Genomic DNA, 24,042 nt, shown 5'->3' with positions numbered 1-24,042 from the left:
AGTTAGTGTTAGTGTACTCCGTTTCTACTTTGACTCTCGTATAAACTCATTCTGGTTCTTACCTGTTTGTGTTGATTTCAAAGAGATAATTCCAGTAAACATCCAACTGTAAGACTGTCCAACTGTCTGTCTGTGTTTGTGTGTCTGTCTGCCTCTTTCTCTTTCTATGCCCCCCCTTCCTCTCTCTCTCTCTCTCTCTCTCTCTCTCTCTCTCTCTCTCTCCTCTCTCTACCTCTCTCCTCTCTCTCTCTCTCCTCTTTCTCTCTCTCCTCTCTCTGCCTTCCTCTCTCTCTCTCCTCTCTCTCCCTCTCTCTCTCTCCCTCTCTGTCTCTCTCTGCCTTCCTCTTTCTTCTCTCTCTCTCCCTCTGTCTTCTCTCTCCTCTCTCTCTCCTCTCTCTCTCTCTCTCTCTCTCTCTCCCTCTCCTTCTCTCTCTCTCTCTCTCTCTCTCTCTGCCTTCCTGTCTCTCTCTCTGTCTCTCTCCTCTCTCTCTCTCTATCCCTCTCCGTCTCTCTCTCTCCTCTCTCTCTCTCTTCTCTCTCTCTCTCTCTCTATCCCTCTCTCTCCTCTCTCTCTCTCTCTTTCTCCTCTCTCTCTCTATCCCTCTCCGTCTCTCTCTCCTCTCTCTCTCTTCTCTCTCTCTTTCTATCCCTCTCTCTCTTCTCTCCTCTCTCTCTCTTGTCTCTCTCCTCTCTCCCTCTTTCTGTCTCTCTCTCTCTGTCCCTCTCTCTCTCTCTCTCTCTCTCTCTCTCTCTCTCTCTCTCTCTCTTGTCTCTCTCCCTCTCTCTCTCTCTCTATCCCTCTCTCTCTCTTCAATCTTTTTCTCTTCATTTTCTTTCTACATGTAACATGATGTTTGTTGATTAAGGTTTTAGGGTTTTAAGGGTCAGACAGGAGGAGGAAGAGGAGGAAGAGGCTGAGGTCTTCTCATCAGGACAGAATCAGTTCTTCTGTGGATCAGGAGGTCTTCAGTCAACTGAAGTTCAGAGGATCTACATGGTTCAGATCTACAGGGGTCAGATCTACAGGGGTTCAGACCTACAGGGGTTCAGACCTACAGGGTTCCTCCAGTCAGTGAATCCACTCAGAAAAGTGGAATTCTTTCTATTCCTCCATTAGATGGCATGTGTTGTATATCTATGTTGTTCTTTTTCTATACTTTGCTCCCCGCCTGCAGTGCTCCTTTTCACCGGCAGGAGGCGCACTCTACGCCGGTCTTTGTAACGGTCGGTTCGTTCAAATCTAACCTTCTACTGAAGAAAGAGCGGAGACAAACCGGACGACGGGAACCGACAGCCGGAGCGTGGAAGCGGAATGACGGTGCTGCAGGAACCTGTCCAGGTAAAAGGACCCCCACAGGTCGTTGTCATGTGCGGGACGGCGGTGTTTGAGAAGCCGGGGCAGGTCGTTCGCCTCCCGGCCGCAGCGGATACTCCAGCCCGCGGTGTGAGCGCTCTGCCCCGGCCTCAGGCCCCACTGCCTCCCGCTAGCTGCGCCGACACGGAGCGTGTTTGTGGACTGATTCAAGGCAAGAGCGGGTGTGATCCTGGTGGACATGCGGCTGTGAGCCGGGGCTCGGGTTGGGTCAGGATTTAAACCCGGAATCCCATCCAGGTAAACCGAGACAGGTCACCCCGGACTCGGTTTGAAACTCTCCTGGTTTAACGTTTTTTTTTTGTGGTTTTCAGGTAAACTGAAAAATGTTATTCATATTTAAAGATTATATCTGATTTATTAGGCCCCTTTAATAGAGTCGGCTTAAATGTAAACGGTAAATTGTGTTGAATTCTGTTCAAAATAACAGATTCATGTCACCTATTGGTCATATTAACAGTGTTGGAGGTGAACTGCGTTGTGTTGGGCGGCAGCACCATGCTAACAGCTAATTCATCCTGTAAAATACAGAAGTAAACCAGATGTGACGGCTCAGTCAGACTGGCCCATGACATGCCCTCCAGTGTGTGTTTGTTGTGAGCCACAGGCCCGGTACCAGGCCCGGTACCGGTGGGTCTAGAGCGGGCTCAGTGGTATTAGCTCAGATGCTAACAGCAGGTTTCGCTAGCCGGCTAGTGTTTAGCCTGTAAAGATCCAGAGTTGAAGCCGAAAAGCCGTCACTGACCTCTGTCCAGCTGTGGTTTCACTTTGATTCAGTGGTTTATGGTGTTTACACTCAGGTCCAGTCTGACTGAACTTTATCTAACAGGCTAACACAGGGAGCTAACACTGCTAACATGAACAACATTAGCATCAGCTGTTAGCTGCCATGTTAGCAGCTACACAATATCTGTGTACTTACTGTTCCATGTACACACATGAACATACACACTGTAAACAGTTAATTTAACTTCAGTTCACTGATGATGGAAGCAGAAAGTTTATTAGATAATTGAACAATGAATCTGTTGTCAATAAAGGATCAATATGAGGATCAATATCAGTAAAAACAACCATAGCTGTCTAGTAAATAGTGACATTTGATCAGTGAACACATCAGTATGTGATCTTTAAATAAATCCATATTTGATCAGTAAATGTTAATTATCCTGCTGATTATTTGCTGGCACATTTGTCTGGTAACGAGGTTCATGTTTTCCAAAAGATGGTGATTATTACTGATAATTATTATTAAAGGGCTGTTCAGTGTAAATCAGACTCGGGGAGGTCAAAGGTCAGACCAGCAGATTACTGGCTGTTTTTCAGTCTGCATTCTTGTCTCTTCTTCCATTTTTGCGTTCTCATGGAACGTCATCAGTACTGCCAAGTACTGTTCTAAAAGTTCGCATAAACCTAGAACCCATGGAACACCTGGATGTTGTTCTGGTCAGCTGTCTGAAACCACATTCACAGTGTGGTGGTGTTAAACTCCACCTGTATCCACATTCACACTCACCTAACCCTAACAGGTGCTGTCTGCTGCTAAAGCACTGACTCTCAGCAAATAAAGCAGTTCGTTGTTGTTTTTGTGTGAAGGATTATTTTGGTTTGAATTCTTCGTCTGTACAGCCCTGTGGTCCACTGCAGTTGTTTAAACGTGCTTTATAATAAAGTTGGATTGGATTGAAGGATGACCTGATGCCTGAACGTACTGTGAAGGTCCCAAACCCTGCCTTTAACTCTTTAATTCTGCAACACTCAGGCTTTTTCGTGTGGTATCAAAGCCCTTAGACAGTGATCCTATGTGACCCGACGGTGGTTGTTTTGTGACGTTTGACCCCCTGTGACCTGCCGGTGGTTGTTTGTGACCTTTGACCCCTGTGTCCGTCTGTCCGTCAGGCTGGCAGTGTGGCAGGCTCTGAACCACTACGCCTACCTGGACGCCGTCTTCCTGGCAGAGAGACTTTATGCTGAAGGTAGATTTTCCCTTGAAGTGAATGTCTGATGTTTTTCTGCTGTTCTTTGACCCACTTGAACATGACTACGATGCCATTCAAGGACATCTCATCCAGTCAGAATACGTGCTCAAATGGCCGCAAATGTTTTTGATATCAAGAAGATTTATAATATTTTAAATTTTTCTTTGTTTAAATACATCTGTCTTTACACAGAGGACAAAAAAATACTTTCACGTGTTAATATTTTGAATTTGACCTCATGACCTGTCGTCCATTCTGTGTTCATCATTATCACTTCAATTCACTTTGATCTGTACAGCCCAGTGCCACCAAGGGTCCTCACAGGGTTAAACAGAATTAGTTGAATATGAAAATAAACGACTGTCAAATAAACGATAGATGAAACAAACGGGTAATGTCCCCCATCCTTAGACCCGCCTTCTTGGCAAGGAAAAACTCCAAAACACCGTCTCTGTTTAACCCAATGGGAAAAGAGAAACCAGAGGAAGAAGCACAGTGGAGGACAGATCCACTATGGACCAAGGACTGGCGTGGACCAGGACTGGACATGGACCATGACTGGACAGACTGGACATGGACCAGGACTGATGGATGGACAGACTGGACATGGACCAGGACAGACTGGACATGGACCAGGTTTGATGGACCGTTAGGCTCCTCCTCAGGGCTACCGTAGCTACCATATTTCAGCTCCTCAAACTTGATCACACACCAGAGTGGGAGGAGCTGTGAGTTGAATTGTGGGCTGCACACAAAAACGACATGCTGACTAAAATGCCACTACCAGCCTGAGTTGAAATCAAAAATTGAGTTTTTAGAGGAAAAAAAATCTGAATTTTGTGTTTGGCCAAAGTGGTGCAGCCCTAGTCTGTAGTTCCCAGCACTAGGCCAACGTGGTCACAGCTGTCCTAAAAAGGCCTGTACTAATAGAGGACATGGGTTCACATTGGTGTTCTTGATCCTGTGGTAGTGAAATGTCAAATCTATGGTGAGAAGGTGGAGGTCACAGGTCAGTCTTTATCCAGGTTCAGACCAGTTTGAAGGCACAGAGGCTGGAATTGGGCTCTAAAGCCTTCAACACCTTTCTGTCACATTTAACATGCATCACATGAAATCAGCTGAGTGTCAGTTCAGGCATGACCAGGTGGTTTTCATTCATTCACCTTGAACACCTTCAGCTTCTCTGACACGGCCTTTGTAGAACATGTGTAAACAGAACCACACTCACTTTAACCAGAACATATCGAAGCCTCCCACCTGAACTGTCCATGGGGGTCACATGGTAACATGTCTGTTCCCTGTTGCTTCTCTCTGTTCCCTATCTCTTCTCTCCTGGTTCCTTCGTCTGTTCCCTGTTCCTTCTGTCTGTTCCCTGTCTGTTGTCTCCTGGTTCCTTCTGTCTGTTCTTCTGTCTGTTCCCTGTTCCTTCTGTCTGTTCTTTCTGTCTGTTCCCCTGTCCTTCTTTCTTTTCCCTGTTCCTTCTGTCTGTTCCTTCGGTCTGTTCTTTCTGTCTGTTCCTTCTGTCTGTTCCCTGTCTGTTGTCTCCTGGTTCCTTCTGTCTGTTCCCTGTTCCTTCTGTCTGTTCGTTTCTTTCTGTTCCCTGTTCCTTCTGTCCGTTCCCTGTTCCTTCTGTCTGTTCTTTCTGTCTGTTCCCTGTCTGTTGTCTCCTGGTTCCTTCTGTCTGATCCCTGTCTTTCTGTCTGTTCTTTCTGTCTGTTCCCGGTCTTTGTCTCATGGTTCCTTCTGTCTGATCCCTGTTCCTTCTGTCTGATCCCTGTTCTTTCTGTCTGTTCTTTCTGTCTGTTCCCTGTCTGTTGTCTCGGTTCCTTCTGTCTGATCCCTGTTCTTTCTGTCTGTTCTTTCTGTCTGTTCCCTGTCTGTTGTCTCCTGGTTCCTTCTGTCCGTTCCCTGTTCCTTCTGTCTGTCTTTCTTCTGTCTGTTCCCTGTCTGTTGTCTCCTGGTTCCTTCTGTCTGATCCCTGTTCCTTCTGTCTGATCCCTGTTCTTTCTGTCTGTTCCCTGTCTGTTGTCTCCTGGTTCCTTCTGTCCGTTCCCTGTTCCTTCTGTCTGTTCTTTCTGTCTGTTCCCTGTCTGTTGTCTCCTGGTTCCTTCTGTCTGATCCCTGTTCCTTCTGTCTGATCCCTGTTCTTTCTGTCTGTTCTTTCTGTCTGTTCCCTGTCTGTTGTCTCCTGGTTCCTTCTGTCTGATCCCTGTTCTTTCTGTCTGTTCTTTCTGTCTGTTCCCTGTCTGTTGTCTCCTGGTTCCTTCTGTCTGATCCCTGTTCCTTCTGTCTGATCCCTGTTCTTTCTGTCTGTTCTTTCTGTCTGTTCCTTGTCTGTTGTCTCCTGGTTCCTTCGTCTGATCCCTGTTCCTTCTGTCTGATCCCTGTTCTTTCTCTGTTCTTTCTGTCTGTTCCCTGTCTGTTGTCTCCTGGTTCCTTCTGTCTGATCCTTGTTCTTTCTGTCTGTTCTTTCTGTCTGTTCCCTGTCTGTCGTCTCCTGGTTCCTTCTGTCTGATCCCTGTTCTTTCTGTCTGTTCTTTCTGTCTGTTCCCTGTTTTCACAGTGCGTTCAGAGGAGGCTCTGTACCTGTTGGCCACATGTTATTACCGTTCAGGGAAGCCCTATAAGGCCTATCGGCTGCTGAAGGCCCACAGCTGCTCCACTCCGCAGGTTCGATTCCTGCTCGCCAAGTGCTGCGTGGAGCTGAGCAAGTAAGAACAGGAGTCTGATGTCTACAACAACATTTGGTCCCACAGCAAAACACATCCTGACAAAACATGTCTGTGTACGTCCATCTGTCTGTATCTGCCTGTTTGTGTCTGTCTGTCCATCTGTCTGTGTCTGTCTGTCCATCCGTCTGTCTGTGTCTGCCTGTTTGTGTCTGTCTATCCGTCCATCTGTCTGTCTGTCCATCTGTGTGTCCATCTGTCTGTCTGTCTGTCTGTCTGTCCGTCTGTCTGTCTGTCCATCTGTGTGTCTGTCTGTCTGTCCATCTGTCTGTCCGTCTGTCTGTCTGTCTGTCCATCTGTGTGTCTGTGTGTCCATCTGTGTGTCCGTCTGTCTGTCTGTCCATCTGTCTGTCTCTGTCTGTCCATCTGTCTCTCTGTCTGTCTGTCTCTGTCCATCTGTCTGTCTGTCTGTCTGTGTGCTTCAGGTTGGCTGAAGGAGAACAGGTCCTGATTGGTGGAGTGTTGAACAAACAGAAGAGTCAGGATGACATCATCACAGAGTTTGGAGACTCCGCCTCTTTCACACTGTCGTTACTGGGACACATTTACTGGTAACAAACAAAAATTAGTTGAACCCTGACCTTAACCCATGGAACCATTTTGAAGTGTACCCTGACCCTGACCCTAGTGGACCAGGCTGTCTGCTGCTCTTGCCTGTTTTCTGATCACATGTCTGTGTTTCTGAGCAGTAAGACAGATCGAGTGGCCAAAGGTGCTGAGTGTTTCCAGAGGAGTTTAACTCTCAACCCCTTCCTGTGGTCGCCTTTCCAGAACCTCTGTCACCTAGGTAACGCACCTTTGGACCCTGATGGATGACACACTTGTATTGAATTCAGTCCAAGGTTTATTTGACATATTTAAACATGTGTTTGTTTCAGGAGAGAAACCAGATCCAGATCAGGTCTTCAGGTTATCCTCTTTACAGAACTGCTCTATAGCCCTGCCCCCTCAGTCTGTTAGCCCCGCCCAGAATCCATCACATCGCCTTGACACCGCCCTCATGGAGACGCCACAGGACACACTGGTATGGAAAGCACACTGGTGTTGAAAAGACACTGGTGTTGAAAAGACACTGGTGTTGAAAACACACTGGTGTGGAAAACACACTGGTGTGGAAAACACACTGGTGTGGAAAACACACTGGTGGTTTCTGTCCTCCCCCACTCTAGGGTTAGACCTACACCTGTATGTTTTGGCTCTAGTTTCTGTCCTCCTGTACTTGGTTTTTTATTTGCCCCTGTCAAGTGTGAAATTTTCCAGTGCTGGGATCAACAAAGTCTGATCCCTGTCAGTCTGTAACGGCTGGGTCTTTTCAGTCAGTTACAGTTTAACAGTCCCTCCAGGATTTCGCGGGATTTTTTTTTTTATTGTTGCAGCCTAAAATGCCTGATTTTGTGGCAGCTTTTCCAAAAAATTGCGTTGAAAGTTGTGATGATTTGAGGCTTCTTTTATTAAAGTCACAGGAACATGGGCATTTGCAAATTACCTAGAACAGTCTTTTTTGAGTTTTTAGCCTAGAAAAGCCCCAGGAAGCCATGATTTTTAACAAAACAGGCTTTTTTTCATTCATTTGTGATACGATGTCATACGAGCTGGGCATAACACATTCATTTATTTGTTTTGAGCAGAAGAAAAATTTAAACATTTTTTGTATACAAGGAATTAATATCAGAGCAAATACAATAATAAAGATGATCAAGACAAAATAACAATTGCCATGTACACTAATAATGACGAAATAAATTCAATATGTACTGCTCAAAAAGGAGTGGGAAGAAGAAAACTGAATAAATCCACCCCCCATCTCACATTTATACAAGACAACACTGAGTTTAGCTTTTTTAATGATATAGTAGAATATTAGGGTTAGGGTTAGATGGGTTACACACACACACAGAGACACATAAAAGCACAGACACACATGCACACACAGAGACACAAGTTATTACTCTATATTCAGTGCAAAAGCATTGTTTAGAACCAGTCACTACTTGAATGTATGAGTGAACCAACAGTGAATCTGAAACTGTTGTAGAAGGACATCACATAGAAAGGACAGTGCATCCCTAACCAGCTCTATATGTCCAGTGTTATGGCATAACTGTGGTTCTGTTTTTTTCTACCTAAGGACAATTTGATTGATTGATTCGAAGTACTGGCTCTGATTATTGATCAGCATTAAATGTGTCTGTTTTTTGTGTTTTTTTGCAGGAGTTGAATCGTTTGAATCTAGAATCTTCTAATGGTAAACTGACGCCAGATTTGTCAGTTTCATATATTGACTCCTCCCTCATCACCCCAGAGACCGGCTCCCTATTGGGCAGTACAGTTTCCATGGCGTCAGCCGGCAGCCTATTGGCCAAACAGAATAAACCCAAGAGTGGCCGAAGTTTACTGGGAGGACCGTCTGCACTCAGTCCTCTGACGCCCAGGTGAGTCAGGGAAAGTCTAACCCTAACCCAGGTGAGTGAGGGAAAGGTATCCTCCAGCCAACAAAGTATTGACCACAACCTTTAGTTTAGGGTTAGAGTTAGAAGGTTGGGATTAGAGGGTTAGGGTTAGGGTTATGGTACTGAAATGACCCTGTGAATACTACTGTGTTTGGGTTAGGGTTGGAGGGTTAGAAGGTTAGGGTCAGAGAGTTAAGGGGCGGGGTTAGAGGGTTAAGGGGGGGGTTATGGATAGATGTGTTTTGGTGAAGCCTGGTCGTTTTACAGGTTAGGTTAGGGGGGTCAGGGTTTGGTTAGGGGATTAGGGTTTGGTTAGGAGGGTTAGGGTTAGGGGGGTTAGAGCCTGGTTGCTTTCAGGGCTTCAATCTTCACTTAGAATTTCCACAGAAAGCAGACAGACTGAGAGGATCCAGTGTGGACTATTGACCCTTATTCCATAAATCAGACTAAGGTGCAGATTGATGGAAGAACTTGGGAAACCCTAGTTTTTTGAACAGTGCCATGTTGCGAAAAGAGGTTTTCTTTTGGTTCAACATGGAGCTTAAACATGGGAGGGTTAGAGTGAGGGTTAGGGTTAGGGAGGAAAGCAAAGCCTTAGCTGCAGCTGTGTTCCTGTTGGACTGTCTGTTCGTTCAACGGGATTTTCATTTCATTTGGGGGTTTCTGACCATTTCTCACAGATTTTTCTACTCATTAGCTCATTTCATGACTAATTGTTAACTTTTGTTGACCTTAATGACCATGTTTGTGTGTAGTTTTGGTATCCTGCCCTTGGATCCCAGCCCTGAGACCCCACATCTACAGAACTACACCGCTACCATGGAGACGCAGTCCACAGCATCCAACAAGAAGGTACAAAGACACACTGTCACATGTTTTTTATCAAATACATCCTCTAGCTCAGTTTAAAGGAGCTATATGTTGTATTTGTACTTTGAAATATTCAAAATGACCTCAGATGTTCTCCACAGTTCATTTAGAGTCATTAGACAGATGGGAAATTATGTTGAAGATGTTGATTTATGGTTTTACACCGATGTGTAGTGAAAGTATTCAGACACAAACTGATACAGTGTTCCAGTGGATGCATGTGACCACTAGAGGGAGTAGTAAGTCACTCTGCTGGATGAGGATGATGAAGATGACGTATTAATGCAGTTTTTTGAAGTCATGATAGAAGTTTGAAGCTGAAGTGACAGTGTTTCTTCTCCACTAGATCCTTCAACAGTGCTGTAATATTCCCGTTTGATGTTGTGTTGACTGACTCTAACCCTGACCCTAACCCTGACCCTGACCCTGGTGACCGCCACTGAGGCTTCTGGGTAGTCCACTTTGAACACTGCTCACCGTTTCTGTGTTTCAGTCTGTGTCCAGAATCAGTCAGTCCAAATCTGTCTTTAGTCAGAGCGGAAACAGTCGAGAGGTTCTACCAATCCCATTCAACCAGACGCAGAGCTCCGCCCCTCACACCAGGTAACTGTTACCATGACAACCAGCTCCTTCACAAAGTCAGTGATTCCTGAACAGTGTGGTTAGGGATGGGAATCGATAAGAATTTAGCGATTCCGTTATCGATTTTGCTGATTAATCCGATTCCTTATCGATTCTCATTGGGTGAGGGAATAAAGAGTACAAACGGGTGTGTTCGCATTAACTGTCTTTTAGAACATATACAGTAGGTACAAATAATAAGAACAGATGACACCGGGCCTGGTTTGGGGGGGGGGGGGGGGGGGGCGAACAGTGGAAGTGAAACTACAGACTCTTTACTAATTCCTCTATTGCTGCATTTCTACTACGTGGAACCAGTTCGACTCTGCTCGTCTCCCGTTGTTGTGCACCTCATTTCCTTTCCCCTACCTTCAGAAACTTGTATTTGAGGGGGTACAACGTTTGTTGACCTCACCGGAACCAGAACTGGGCCCGGATGACGGCCTGGTATTCACTCTGCCGCTAGATTCACTAGCGTCGCTAAGTAGAGAATCAAATATGTGATACTCCTGTAAATGAATCACATGTGGACAAATGTTTGAACAGATTGGAGGGATTCCACTCTTTAGTGGAAATGGAAGCTTTGACAGAGTTCAACTGGACCTGATATGGTCTGTTTAGACCTGTTGCAGTCTGTTTGGACCTGGTGTGGTCTGTTTAGATCATTTCTGCCTCAACACCATGTTGTATGTTCTGACCAAACAAAGCAGCGTACGCGTGGCATCATCACGCATGTGCAACGAAGGTGGAATTGATGAGCAGAATCGTTAAAGGTGCTGCAGACTTTCGCTGACCAGTTTTTCCTCAGTTCTGTCCATCCTCAGTCATATCCTCAGTTTCATTCATCTGTTTGTCTGTCTGTCATTCCTCAGCTGAATCTCTTCCATTACAGTGAACAGTTCCTTAGTTCAGTCCACCGTAAACAAACCCCATGTGTTGACATTCAGACTAGGAGGGACCTCGGGCATCTTCGGAATTTTTTGTCACGACGTGCATGTGGGAAACGGAGGCTCGTGCTGCTGCTGCAGGCAGCAGGGAGGTTCACGTAGCGGGAGCCTCCGTTTCCCACAATGCAGTTCACCATAATGCAAGAGATTCAGGTGAGTAATGACAGATAGACGAACAGACGAATGAAACTGAGGAGATGACTGAGGATGGACAGAGACAAGGAAACACTGGTCAACGAAAGCCTCCAGCACCTTTAAGCAGGCAAACGATCCCAAGGAATCGAGCTACTGGGATCCGGTTCTCAAAAAGAACCGGTTCTGGATTCCCATCCCTAAGTGTGATGCTATCATCAGCTGCTATCAGAGCCAAGTGATGATGATATGGAGTGGAGCAGGATCATAAAGGTTTTTAAAAAAACAAAAGAACAGGATCATAAAAGTTATTAAAAAAACAAAAGAACAGGATCATAAAGGTTATTAAAAAAACAAAAGAACAGGAAAATAAAGGTTATTAAAAAAACAAAAGAACAGGAAAATAAAGGTTATTAAAAAAACAAAAGAACAGGAAAATAAAGGTTATTAAAAAAACAAAAGAATATCATAAAGGTTACTAAAACAACAAAAGAACAGGATCATAACGGTTATTGGAAAAAAAACAAAGAACAGGATCATAAAGGTTACTAAAAAACAAAAGAACAAGATCATAAAGGTTATAAAAAAAAAGAACAGGATCGAAAGGTTATAAAAAAAAAGAACAGGATCAGAAAGGTTATTAAAACAACAAAAGAACAGGATCATAAAGGTTATTAAAAAAACAAAAGAACAGAAATAAAGGTTATTTAAAAAACAAAAGAACAGGATCATAAAGGTTATTAAAACAAAAGAACAGGATCATAAAGGTTATTAAAAAACAAAAACAGGAAAATAAAGGTTATAAAAAAACAAAAGAACAGGATCATAAAGGTTATTAAAACAACAAAAGAACAGGATCATAAAGGTTATTAAAAAACAAAAGAACAGGAAAATAAAGGTTATTAAAAAACAAAAGAATAGGATCATAAAGGTTACTAAAACAACAAAAACAGGATCATAACGGTTATTGGAAAAAAAACAAAGAACAGGATCATAAAGGTTACTAAAAAACAAAACAACAAGATCATAAAGGTTATAAAAAAAAAAAGAACAGGTTCAGAAAGGTTATAAAAAAAAAAGAACAGGATCAGAAAGGTTATTAAAAAAAACTAAAGAACAGGAAAATAAAGGTTATTTAAAAAACAAAAGAACAGGAAAATAAAGGTTATTAAAAAAACAAAAGAATAGGAAAATAAAGGTTATTAAAAAAACAAAAGAATAGGATCATAAAGGTTACTAAAACAACAAAACAGATCATAAAGGTTATTGGGAAAAAAACAAAGAACAGGATCATAAAGGTTACTAAAAAACAAAGAACAAGATCATAAAGGTTATAAAAAAAAGAACAGGATCAGAAAGGTTATAAAAAAAAAAAACAGGATCAGAAAGGTTATTTTAAAAACTAAAAGAACAGGATCATAAAGGTTATTAAAAAAAAAGAACAGGATCATAAAGGTTATTAAAAAAAAAAGAACAGGATCATAAAGGTTATTAAAAAACCCAAAAGAACAGGATCATAAAGGTTATAAAAACCCAAAAGAACAGGATCATAAAGGTTATTAAAAAACCAAAAAAACAGGATCATAAAGGTTATTAAAAAAACCAAAAGAACAGGATCATAAAGGTTATTAAAAAAACCAAAAGAACAGGATCATAGTGTAACCCTGACTCCTCTGTATACTGAAGTCAGAGCCTGTATGCAGACACTTGACCTGTCTGTCTGTGTGTCTGTCTTCCTGTCTGTCTGCCTGTCTTCCTGCCTGCCTGTCTATGTGTCTGTGTGTCTGTATCTGCCTGCCTGTCTGTCTCTCTGTGTGTCTGTATCTGCCTGTCTGTGTGTCTGTATCTGCCTGCCTGTCTGTTCGTCTGTGTCTGTATCTGCCTGTCTGTGTGTCTGTATCTGCCTGCTTGTCTGTCTCTCTGTGTGTCCGTATCTGCCTGTCTCTCTGTGTCTGTATCTGCCTGCCTGTCTGTCTCTCTGTGTGTCTGTATCTGCCTGCCTGTCTGTCTGTCTGTGTGTCTGTATCTGCCTGCCTGTCTGTCTGTCTGTGTGTCTGTATCTGCCTGCCTGTCTGTCTCTCTGTGTGTCTGTATCTGCCTGCCTGTCTGTGTGTCTGTCTGTCTGTGTGTCTGTATCTGCCTGTCTGTCTGTGTGTCTGTATCTGCCTCCCTGTCTGTCTGTCTGTGTGTCTGTATCTGCCTGTCTGTCTGTGTGTCTGTATCTGCCTGCTTGCCTGTCTTTCTGCCTGTCTATATCTGCCTGCCTGCCTGTCTGTCTGTATCTGCCTGTCTGTCTGTCTCTCTGTGTGTCTATATCTGCCTGCCTGTCTGTCTGTATATGCCTGTCTGTCTGTCAGTGGTTCTCCTCAGGTCCTCAGTCCCAGTAGTCTGGTCCTCCAAATGTTCAGCCAGAAGAAGCTCCAGACTGTTCACTAGTGCCAGTTCTACTGCCAAGGTACATGTGTGGTACCATCTACTACTGCAGAACCAGTATAGAACCAGTACAGATCCAGTACGGTACCAGTAAAGAAAGTACAGTATCAGTACAGTATCAGTGCAGTATCAGTACAGTATCAGTACAGTATCAGTGCAGTATCGGTACAGTATCAGTACAGTATCAGTACAGTATCAGTGCAGTATCAGTACAGTATCAGTGCAGTATAGTATAGTGCCAGTACAGAACCAGTAAAGAACCAGTACAGTACCAGTCTAGTGTCAGTACAGTATCAGTACAGTACCAGTACAGTATCAGTGCAGTATCAGTACAGTATCAGTGCAGTATCAGTACAGTATCAGTATAGTACCAGTACAGTATCAGTACAGTATCAGTACAGAACCAGTACAGTATCAGTGTAGTATTAGTATAGTACCAGTACAGAACCAGTACAGTATCAGTAAAGAACCAGCACAGTGTCAGTACAGTATCAGTACAGAACCAGTACAGTATCAGTGTAGTATTAGTATAGTACCAGTACAGTATCAGTATAGTATCAGTACAGTACCAGTACAGTACCAGACCTCTGACTGACCTCTGACCTTTGACCCCTCCCCTTGTGCAGGAGAACAGTAAGAAGTTAAAAATGAAGTTCCCTACAAAGATTCCCAACAGGAAAACCAAATGTAAAACAGCAAAGACTTCCAACAGCAGCAACCTGAACGAGAGTCTGGACATCCTGAGACTGGAACCAGGACTGGGTCTGCCGGACCCTAAGAGCCAGTACCAGAGGGCCGCAGCAGGTACACCCTGACCCACATACGCATCCACTAGTACCAGAGGTAGACCCTGACCCACATACGCATCCACTAGTACCACAGGTAGACCCTGACCCACATACACATCCACTAGTACCACAGGTAGACCCTGACCCACATACACATCCTAGTACCACAGGTAGACCCTGACGCACATACACATCCACTAGTACCACAGGTAGACCCTGACCCACATACACATCCACTAGTACCACAGGTAGACCCTGACCCACATACACATCCACTAGTACCAGAGGTTTTCCAGGGGACATGTTTGATGGTTGGATTCATCCTGGACTCATGGTCAGGTGGTTGTGTGTCATTGTGTGTTGGTGTGTGTATCCATGTGTGTTTACAGACAGTGTGATGGCGCTGCTGCGGGAGTTGGGGCGGGGCTACCAGGCGCTGTGTTCCTATAACTGCAGAGAGGCCATCCACATCCTGACGGCGCTCCCTCCTCAGCACTACAACACCGGCTGGGTCCTGACCCACATCGGACGGGCCTACTTCGAGCTGGCAGAATACGCCCAGGTAACGCACACCTGACACGCCCATGCTGACCTGCACTACGGAGCTTTGTGTTCTCATACGTGATGTTCTCATTCGTGGTGTCTTCATACGCGGTGTTCCCGTGTGGTGTTCTCTTTCATGGTGTTCTCATGTGGGGTTCTCATACGTGGTGTTCTCATACATGAAGTTCTCATTTATGGTATTCTCATGTGGTGTTCTCATGTGGTGGTCTCATACGTAATGTTCTCATTTGTGGTGTTCTCATCCGTGGGGTTCGCAGGCGGAGCGTCTGTTCAGTGAAGTTCGGAGGATTGAGTCGTACAGAGTGGAGGGGATGGAGATCTACTCCACCACACTGTGGCATCTACAGAAGGACGTGGCTCTGTCTGCTCTGTCTAAAGACCTGACAGACATGGACAAGAACTGCCCTGAGGTGAGGACACACACACACACGCATTCACGCACACATACACACACATACATGCACAGACACACACACGCATACACACACCCACACAGATACACACACAGACACGCACACATACATGCACGCAGACACACACATACACACACATGCACAGACATACACACACAGAGACACACACACACATACACACATGTAGACACACAGACACATGCACGCACATCCACACACAATTTTGCTTTAAAGTTACATATACGAGGGCCGTTCAATAAGTTCATGGCCTCACCCAGAACAGAACAACACAGACTGATAAGTTATATTTTATTTTTAACATAATCTCCATTTACAGCAATGCACTTGGTCCATCGATGTTCAAGCATCACTATCCCATCACGAAAGAATGTAACATCCTGTATTATAACAACCAGTATTTCTGGGTGAGGCCATGAACTTATTGAACAGCCCTCGCAGACAGGTAACGTTATATAAGCTAACAATAAGCTAGTACTATTACGGTAGCTAACGTTAGCTACTGACGCTTGCACACTAAGCTGTATTCATTATTTGAGATTCAACTTATTGTATCAACTTCAGTCATCTACTCCTCTATTCGTCAGAGGAAAGCGGCATTTCATATGTGTGTTGTGTTTTCACGTTGTGAATGCATTTCATATGTGTATGTGTGTGTTTTCACGTGTGTGAATGCATTTCATTGTGTGTGTGCATTTTCACGTGTGAATGCATTACATAAGTGTGTGTGCGTTTTCACTGTGTGAATGCATTTCATATGTGTGTGTGCGTTTTCACGTGTGTGAATGCATTACATAAGTGTGTGTGCGTTTTCACGTGTGTGAATGCATTACATAAGTGTGTGTGCGTTTTCACGTGTGTGTGAATGCATTTCATATGTGTGTGTGCGTTTTCACGTGTGTGAATGCATTACATAAGTGTGTGTGCGTTTTCACGTGTGTGAATACATTACATAAGTGTGTGTGCGTTTTCACGTGTGTGAATGCATTCCATTTGTGTGTGTGCATTTTCACGTGTGTGAATGCATTCATATGTGTTTGTGCGTTTCACGTGTGTGAATGCATTTCATATGTGTGTGTGCGTTTTCACGGGTGTGAATGCATTACATAAGTGTGTGTGCGTTTTCACGGGTGTGAATGCATTTCATATGTGTATGTGTGTGTTTTCACGGGTGTGAATGCATTTCATTTGTGTGTGAATGCATACATAAGTGTGTGTGCGTTTTCACGTGTGAATGCATTTCATATGTGTGTGTGCGTTTTCACTTGTGTGAATGCATTACATAAGTGTGTGCGTTTTCACGTGTGTGAATGCATTACATAAGTGTGTGTGCGTTTTCACATGTGTGAATGCATTTCATTGTGTGTGTGAATACTGTCCCACACAGCCTCTCGTACTTAGTGATCATATTATTGACTGTCATTGGTTGAACTCAACTCCTGTCTTGAAGTTACAGTGAAACATCCACACTCATACACTGATACTCATACACATCACACTGATTTTTAAACTGATATGTAAAGCACTTTGTGCTACAGTTTTAATGTATGAAAAGTGCTATATAAATAAAGATTATTATTATTAGTAGTAGTAGTAGTAGTATTATAAAATAAAATGCAAAATGCAAAATGACAGAAATGAACCCAATAAACACACCAGGTCCACTTAAAGGTGCGCTTGTTCGTGGTCCACTTAAAGGTGCACTTGTTCGTGGTCCACTTAAAGGTGCACTTATTCTTGGTCCACTTAAAGGTGCGCTGTTCTTGGTCTCGTAGGCGTGGTGTGTCGCAGGAAACTGCTTCAGCCTGCAGAGGGAGCACGACATCGCAATCAAGTTCTTCCAGAGAGCCATCCAGGTACAGACCTGCTGTTCCCGTGGTTACGGCCGGTGCCGGTTGCCATAGAGAGCCGGTTGCCATAGAGACCTGTTTGCGGTGCGCTGACCCCGGTGTTTTCCCTCAGGTGGACCCCGGTTTCGCCTACGCCTACACTCTGCTGGGACACGAGTTTGTTCTGACCGAGGAGCTGGACCGAGCGCTCGCCTGCTTCCGCAACGCCATCAGAGTCAACAACAGGCATTACAATGCATGGTAACCATGGCAACCGCACATTTGGTATTGGTTGTAATGCAGACCTGTCACCACGGTAACCACTCCCCTTTCTGTGTGTGCCAGGTATGGTCTGGGGATGATTTACTACAAACAGGAAAAGTTCAACCTGGCAGAAATTCACTTTAAGAAAGCTCTGAGCATCAACCCCCAGAGCTCTGTGCTGCTGTGTCACATTGGAGTGGTATGTTAGCATTAGCATGTGCCAAAACTGACACTGACCTGTTAGCATTAGCATTATTCAACACTTACCTGCTAGCATTAACATTATTCAACACTTACCTGCTAGCATTAGCATTATTCGACACGTACCTGTTAGCATTATTCGACATTTACCTGTTAGCATTATTCGGCACTTACCTGTTAGCATTTTTTGGCACTTACCTCTTAGCACTATTTGACACTTACGTGTTAGCATTATTTGGCACTTACCTGTTAGCATTATTCGGCGCTTACCTGTTAGCAATTTTCGGCACTTACCTGTTAGCATTATTCGACACTTACCTGTTAGCATTATTCAGTGCTTACCTGTTAGCATTATTCAGCGCTTACCTGTTAGCATTAATGCACATTCACACGTGTCCAGGTCCAACATGCGTTGAAGAAGTCTGATGCGGCGCTGGAGACTCTGAACCGAGCGATCGGCATCGACCCCAAAAACCCTCTGTGCAAATTCCACCGAGCCTCCATCCTTTTCGCCAACGACAAGTACAAGGTACACGGACACACTCGGCAATACAGTACTGATCAATACAGTACCGTTCAATACAATACTGATCAATACAGTACCCATCAAGACAATATCCATCAATACAAATCAGTATAATACCGATCAATACAATACTGGTCAATACAATATGATCAATACACATTTATATGGATCCATAGACAGAACTCTCACACATCTCAAGTAAGCACAGTCTGGATCAAAACATCTTTAACAGTACTGGTCCTGCTCATGTTTAACCTGTTAAACATGTTTACCTGTTTAACCCGTTTACCTGTTGTTGACCTGTTGTTTACCTGTTTACCTGTTGTTGACCTGTTGTTTACCTGTTTATCTGTTTTTGACCTGTTGTTGACCTGTTTACCTGTTGTTGACTTGTTTACCTGTTGTTTAACTGTTGTTTACCTGTTGTTGACCTGTTTACCTGTTGTTGACCTGTTGTTTAATTGTTGTTTACCTGTTGGTTAACTGTTGGTTAACTGTTGTTGACCTGTTGTTGACCTGTTGTTGACCTGTTGTTGACCTGTTTACCTGTTGTTGATCTGTTGTTTAACTGTTGTTTACCTGTTGTTGACCTGTTTACCTGTTGGTTAACTGTTGTTTACCTGTTGTTGACCTGTTGTTTACCTGTTGTTGACCTGTTTACCTGTTGGTTAACTGTTGTTTACCTGTTGTTTACCTGTTGTTGACCTGTTTACCTGTTGTTTACCTGTTGTTGACCTGTTTACCTGTTGGTTAACTGTTGGTTAACTGTTGTTGACCTGTTGTTTACCTGTTGTTTACCTGTTGTTGACCTGTTTACCTGTTGGTTAACTGTTGTTTACCTGTTGTTTACCTGTTGTTGACCTGTTTACCTGTTGTTGACCTGTTGGTTAACTGTTGTTTACCTGTTGTTTACCTGTTGTTGACCTGTTTACCTGTTGTTGACCTGTTGGTTAACTGTTGTTTACTTGTTGTTTACCTGTTGTTGACCTGTTTACCTGTTGTTGACCTGTTGGTTAACTGTTGTTTACCTGTTGTTGACCTGTTGTTTACTCCAGGCTGCACTTCAGGAGTTGGAGGAGTTGAAACAAATCGTTCCCAAAGAGTCTCTGGTTTACTTCCTCATAGGAAAAGTAAGTGTGTGACCTCTGACCTTTCCTCCCTCATGCCTAACCTGCTGACCCCAGTTTGACCTTTGACCTGTGTGTGAGCAGGTGTATAAAAAGCTGGGTCAGACTCACCTGGCTCTGATGAACTTCAGCTGGGCCATGGACCTGGACCCTAAGGGAGCCAACAACCAGATCAAAGAAGCCATCGACAAGAGATACCTGCCAGAGGACGAAGGTGAGGACCGCCCCACAGGTGACCACTCCCACAGGTGACCACTCCCACCGGACACTGGACGGGTGACCGGACTGTCCCGCAGACGGGTGACTGGACCGGTGACCGGACCAGTGACCGGACGGTCCCGCAGATGGGCAACCGGACGGTCGGCCAACTGTCGGCGGGACCGCCTACAAACAATGGGACGGTCCTGCTGACGGGGCCTTGGATTTTGTGTTTCCTACTTCCGGTCTGGGTTTGGGTCTTTTTGTCTGGGTTTGGGTCTGGGTGGTCTGGGTTTGGGTCTTTTTTGTCTGGGTTTGGGTTTGGGTGGTCTGGGTTTGGGTCTGGGGGGTCTGGGTGGTCTGGGTTTGGGTCTTGGTGGTCTGGGTTGTCGTTTGTCTGCGTTAACGACCAGTGCGCTGTTGACTCGGGTCAGGAGGCGGAGCCACATAGGGTGGGTCAACCTGATTGGTTCATTCTGACCAGGAGGCGGAGCCACATGGGGTGGGTCTCCCTGATTGGCCGGTTCTGACCTGTGATTGGCCGTTGCAGGTGCAGAGGTGGACGACAGTCAGGAGAGCAGCATGACGGACGCAGATGACACCCAACTGCACACGGCTGAGAGCGATGACGTACTCTAGCAACGCCTCCATCTGAAGCCCCGCCCCCATTCTATTTGACCCTGCCCTGATTTCCCAGAGGAGTACTGTTGCTAGGCAACATTGTGACAGACAGGTCCTTGTCCTTCCAGACTGCTGCTGCTGATGTCACAGCCCCGCCCTCTTCCTCCAACTGTTTTTATGTTCTTTTTATCATCGTTACAAACAACCAATAAAACATGTAAACCCACCCACTGCCAACTGTCATTGATCCATAACTGAGGATATCATCACGTCTAATAAGAAGTTGGTGTGGCCCAAGAAAAACGAAAAAAATCCAGAGAATGTGAACAAATCATTGAGCAAAGTGGATGAACTGAACTTGGACCAGGTCTGTAGTTCGAAAACCACAGTTGAACTGAGTCTGTAGTTTAAAAACCACAGTTGAACTGAGTCTGTAGTTTAAAAACCACAGTTGAACTGAGTCTGTAGTTTAAAAAACCATAGTTGAACTGAGTCTGTAGTTGAATTTCATCTAAAACATTCATTAAACAAACTTTTCAAACCTCATGTGAAGTGAACAAAGGTCTGTGTTTGACCACAGATGGAGCTGTAATGACTGTGTTCAATGACTGTCCAGAAAACAAGCTGCATCTAAACCATTTCAGGTTCAGTATGTGAGGTTTTTTTTGTTTTGTTTTTTTACACACGACTTGTTTTGTTGTGACACTGAACACTGCAATGTTGGAAGAATAAAAACACATCAGTATCAGGTTTGAATGTGAATCTGAATAGTTCATATCACATGACCTTTGACCTTCTGTGCAGCCATCTGAAAATCCTGAAAGAGAACAAATATCAATATTATATTTTATGCATACATACAAACATATTGAACGTACACATTTTGAATTTCAACATTAAATTCAATCCGTTCAACTTTTGGATTCTCATCTGAGTTGATTCTTTTTTTTTCTAGGATGTTTATGTTCAACATCAGGACGTTTTACAGAGGATTTTATGAATAAACATGTTTCTTTTCGTTTATTAACTGATGATGTGCTTAAACCCTTCCTTTTAGAAGTTCATTGATCACATATGGCTGTTTGATCCTTGTCTTATTGATCAGGTTCACATTCATCCCATTGGTTCTAAAAATACATCAACAGAATATTTTAGCCCCTCCCCTTCCCTCCTCTCTCTGCTGTGATTGGTTGGCGCTCTGCAACAGCCCCCTCACCGGCAGCGCGCGCTCCTCAGGTTTGTCATCATCTCGGTCCCGCAGTCAGTCCTCCTCAGACCGACACGGACCCGGAGCTCTCTTTTACCGGCTGCGGGTGGATGTTAGCCGGCACGGCACGGCACGGATCGGATCTGCAGAGGAGTGACATTACGCGGGACTAGAACCGGACCAGAGTCTGCACCGGGACCGGACTGTGAAAAGACGAACGGCCGCGTGCGAGGGCGCGCGCGTCCCCATGAGTGAATGGATGAATGACAGAGATGGACCGGAAACGACTGAGTCAGGTAGGCGGGTCCAGAGTCAGGTAGGCGGGTCCAGACCAGTACATATGTGATCAGATGGAACCGGATCAGATGGAACCGGATCGGTTCACATGTACTGATCCGGTTCAAATGTCACATTCAAGTGTGACGTCATCCAGACCATGTGGATCCGGTCTGCCGGAGAACACGGGTCCAAGATACTGGACCTGGTTTATTTGGTTTGAATGAAACATTTCAGGCCACGTGGACCTGATGGAACCTGGTGGAACCCCAGTAGAACCTGTGGGTTCAGTAGGTGTTTTGTTTCTGTCAGTTCTAGTCCAGTGTCATCTGTTCTGGTTCTGGTTCTGGTTCTGGTTCAGACAGTTGAAGCTCAGTGTCTCGTACGTAAACCCAGTCCAGTTCTTTAACATAAACTCGTCCTCTGTTCCTTTTTCAGTAAATGCTCAGTGTTCTTATCGTCCACAGTAAACAGGTAAACGTGTCCCTTCAGTCCAGTGTACCAGTTAGTCCAGTCCAGTGCAAAAGTTAGTCCAGTCCAGCGTACCAGTTAGTCCAGTCCAGTGTACCAGTTCGTCCAGTGCTTGTGTTTTCTTCCAGGTCAGTAAATGAACAGTTCATTTGGTTTCTGTGATTTCCCAGCAGAATGTGTGACGTATTAAACTGAACTGTGTCAGTGAAGGAGCAGATCTGAAAACAGCTGTCAATCAAACCACATTCAGCCTTTGGACCCGTCCTCCGATCGGCGCGCGGAAGCTCGGCGTCCGGCCCGGCCGAGCTCCGCCCACAGCTCTGTTCATCCCCAGAGACGCCGAGCGTCCGGGGGCGGGACAACAGGTGTCATGTGTCCAGTGCTGGTCCAGTTTGTAGTGGTTTTTCCAGCAGTTCCACTCAGTCCCATTGAAGTGCATGGACGCTGAGCGTCTACGGACAAATGCACTGAGCAGAGATGGAATGAACAAACACAGACACGGGAATGGAGGAGAAGTGAACAACATCCAGTCCACTGATCTGGGATCAAACTGATTCTGAACCAACTGGTCTGAGAGATGAACGTGTTCCAACACATTTGGAGTCAATGAAATGAAAACAACTGAACAGATTTGAGCATTTAATGGGAGTCATTTAGGAGAAGAGCTTCACTGCAGTCTGACAGGAAACACCTGTGGATGCAGATGTAGAACCCACACACAGAAACCACACCAGCAGGAATTAGACCGTTTCAGTCTGTGGTGCACTGGGCTGTGTCTAATTATAGAAACAGTTTCACAACAGGAAAGAACTGAGTGTGTGTGTGTGTGTGTGTGTGTGTGTGTGTGAATGACAGCAGTGAAACATGACTCAGTCATTACTGAATAATTAACAGAATCGTCACAGACTGAACAGCTGATCAATCTGAACCTGTTCATTTGTGTGGGTGGACTGTGTGTGTGGGCGGTTCTCAGGTTCTGTGGGTGTGGATGTTCCTCATGGGTTCCTTCTGTTCTCAGGTTCTGTGGGTGTGGATGTTCCTCATGGGTTCCTTCTGTTCTCAGGTTCTGTGGGTGTGGATGTTCCTCAGTAGAGTTTCTTCAGTCCAGTTCACCTGTGAAACGCTGATTTTGCTTTCGACCAACCTGACAGGTATGAGGATCTGAGTTCACCCGAACCCTGTCCCTGTCCCTGTCCCTAACGTTTTTCCATCAGACTCCTCCCGCTCCACTGTTCCATCCACTGGTCCAGGGTAGGGTTAGATAGAGTACAGATAGATCTGGGTACCCGGTCCCACTGCAGAGTCATCAGAGAACTTCTACAAGTGGCAGGACCCAGACTGGACTGGAGGTCCCAGGTACAGCGTGAACAGAAGTGGAGCCAGGACAGTCCCCTGTGGAACCCAGGAAGCCAGTCAGTGTCAAAGAGGAGAACCATCTGAAAGAGTAAAACCAGCTAAGAACAGAACCAGCTCTGGTTCCTCATGAACCCTGAACACCGCAGAACCCAAACTGGTTCTTTTCTGTCGGCGTTCGTTTGTGCTTTTATGGACTGTTTCTGTGTTTTATCACATTTTGTTTCATTGAACCAAATATTTTTTCACCTTTACTTTTTATTCTTTTTTTTTGTCATTTGTTCTGGGTTCTGTTTGTTTATTGTGAAGTAACCAGTGTTCCTGATTTCCTGTTCCCAGTGAGGACATTGGCCTTCCTGAACCAAACGCTGACCGTGGGGAACACCTCAGGTGCGTAACGTCGACCCGGACCCACCTGGTGAAAACCGAACCGCCCGCTCCACCGTCCGCTGACAGATCTGTCTGTGACGTTTGTAGGCGTGTTCTGCGACCTGTCCGTGGACGGCATCGGAACCTGTTGGCCACGAAGCGCCGCAGGAGAACTGGTGTCCAGACCCTGCCCCGAGCAGTTCAACGGGATCCTAAACACCAGCAGTAGGTCCACACCGATCCAACAGGATCCAGTAGATCCACTCCAATCGGGTTCACATGTT

At 44.9% G+C, this 24,042-nt stretch overlaps 1 protein-coding gene across 1 annotated transcript; it reads left to right on the top strand.

Annotated features, from left to right (window-relative positions):
* The first annotated feature begins 1,553 nt into the window (after window positions 1-1,553).
* On the top strand, window positions 1,554-20,249 carry LOC115416468 (cell division cycle protein 27 homolog). The gene is given in 22 exon segments (XM_030130243.1): window positions 1,554-1,561; window positions 3,272-3,348; window positions 5,915-6,062; window positions 6,506-6,631; window positions 6,770-6,867; window positions 6,959-7,104; window positions 8,292-8,512; window positions 9,286-9,382; window positions 9,894-10,003; window positions 13,458-13,483; window positions 13,486-13,509; window positions 13,512-13,555; window positions 14,160-14,337; window positions 14,711-14,883; window positions 15,143-15,295; window positions 17,092-17,172; window positions 17,279-17,406; window positions 17,491-17,608; window positions 18,011-18,139; window positions 19,192-19,266; window positions 19,348-19,477; window positions 20,012-20,249. Coding segments are annotated over 22 exon segments (2,379 nt in total). The 3' UTR covers window positions 20,101-20,249.
* Window positions 20,250-24,042: the final 3,793 nt, after the last annotated feature.

This window comes from Sphaeramia orbicularis, unplaced genomic scaffold, assembly GCF_902148855.1.
Source record: "Sphaeramia orbicularis unplaced genomic scaffold, fSphaOr1.1, whole genome shotgun sequence".
In the NCBI taxonomy this organism is placed as follows: domain Eukaryota; kingdom Metazoa; phylum Chordata; class Actinopteri; order Kurtiformes; family Apogonidae; genus Sphaeramia; species Sphaeramia orbicularis.
This window is presented reverse-complemented; position numbering and strand designations above follow the sequence as displayed.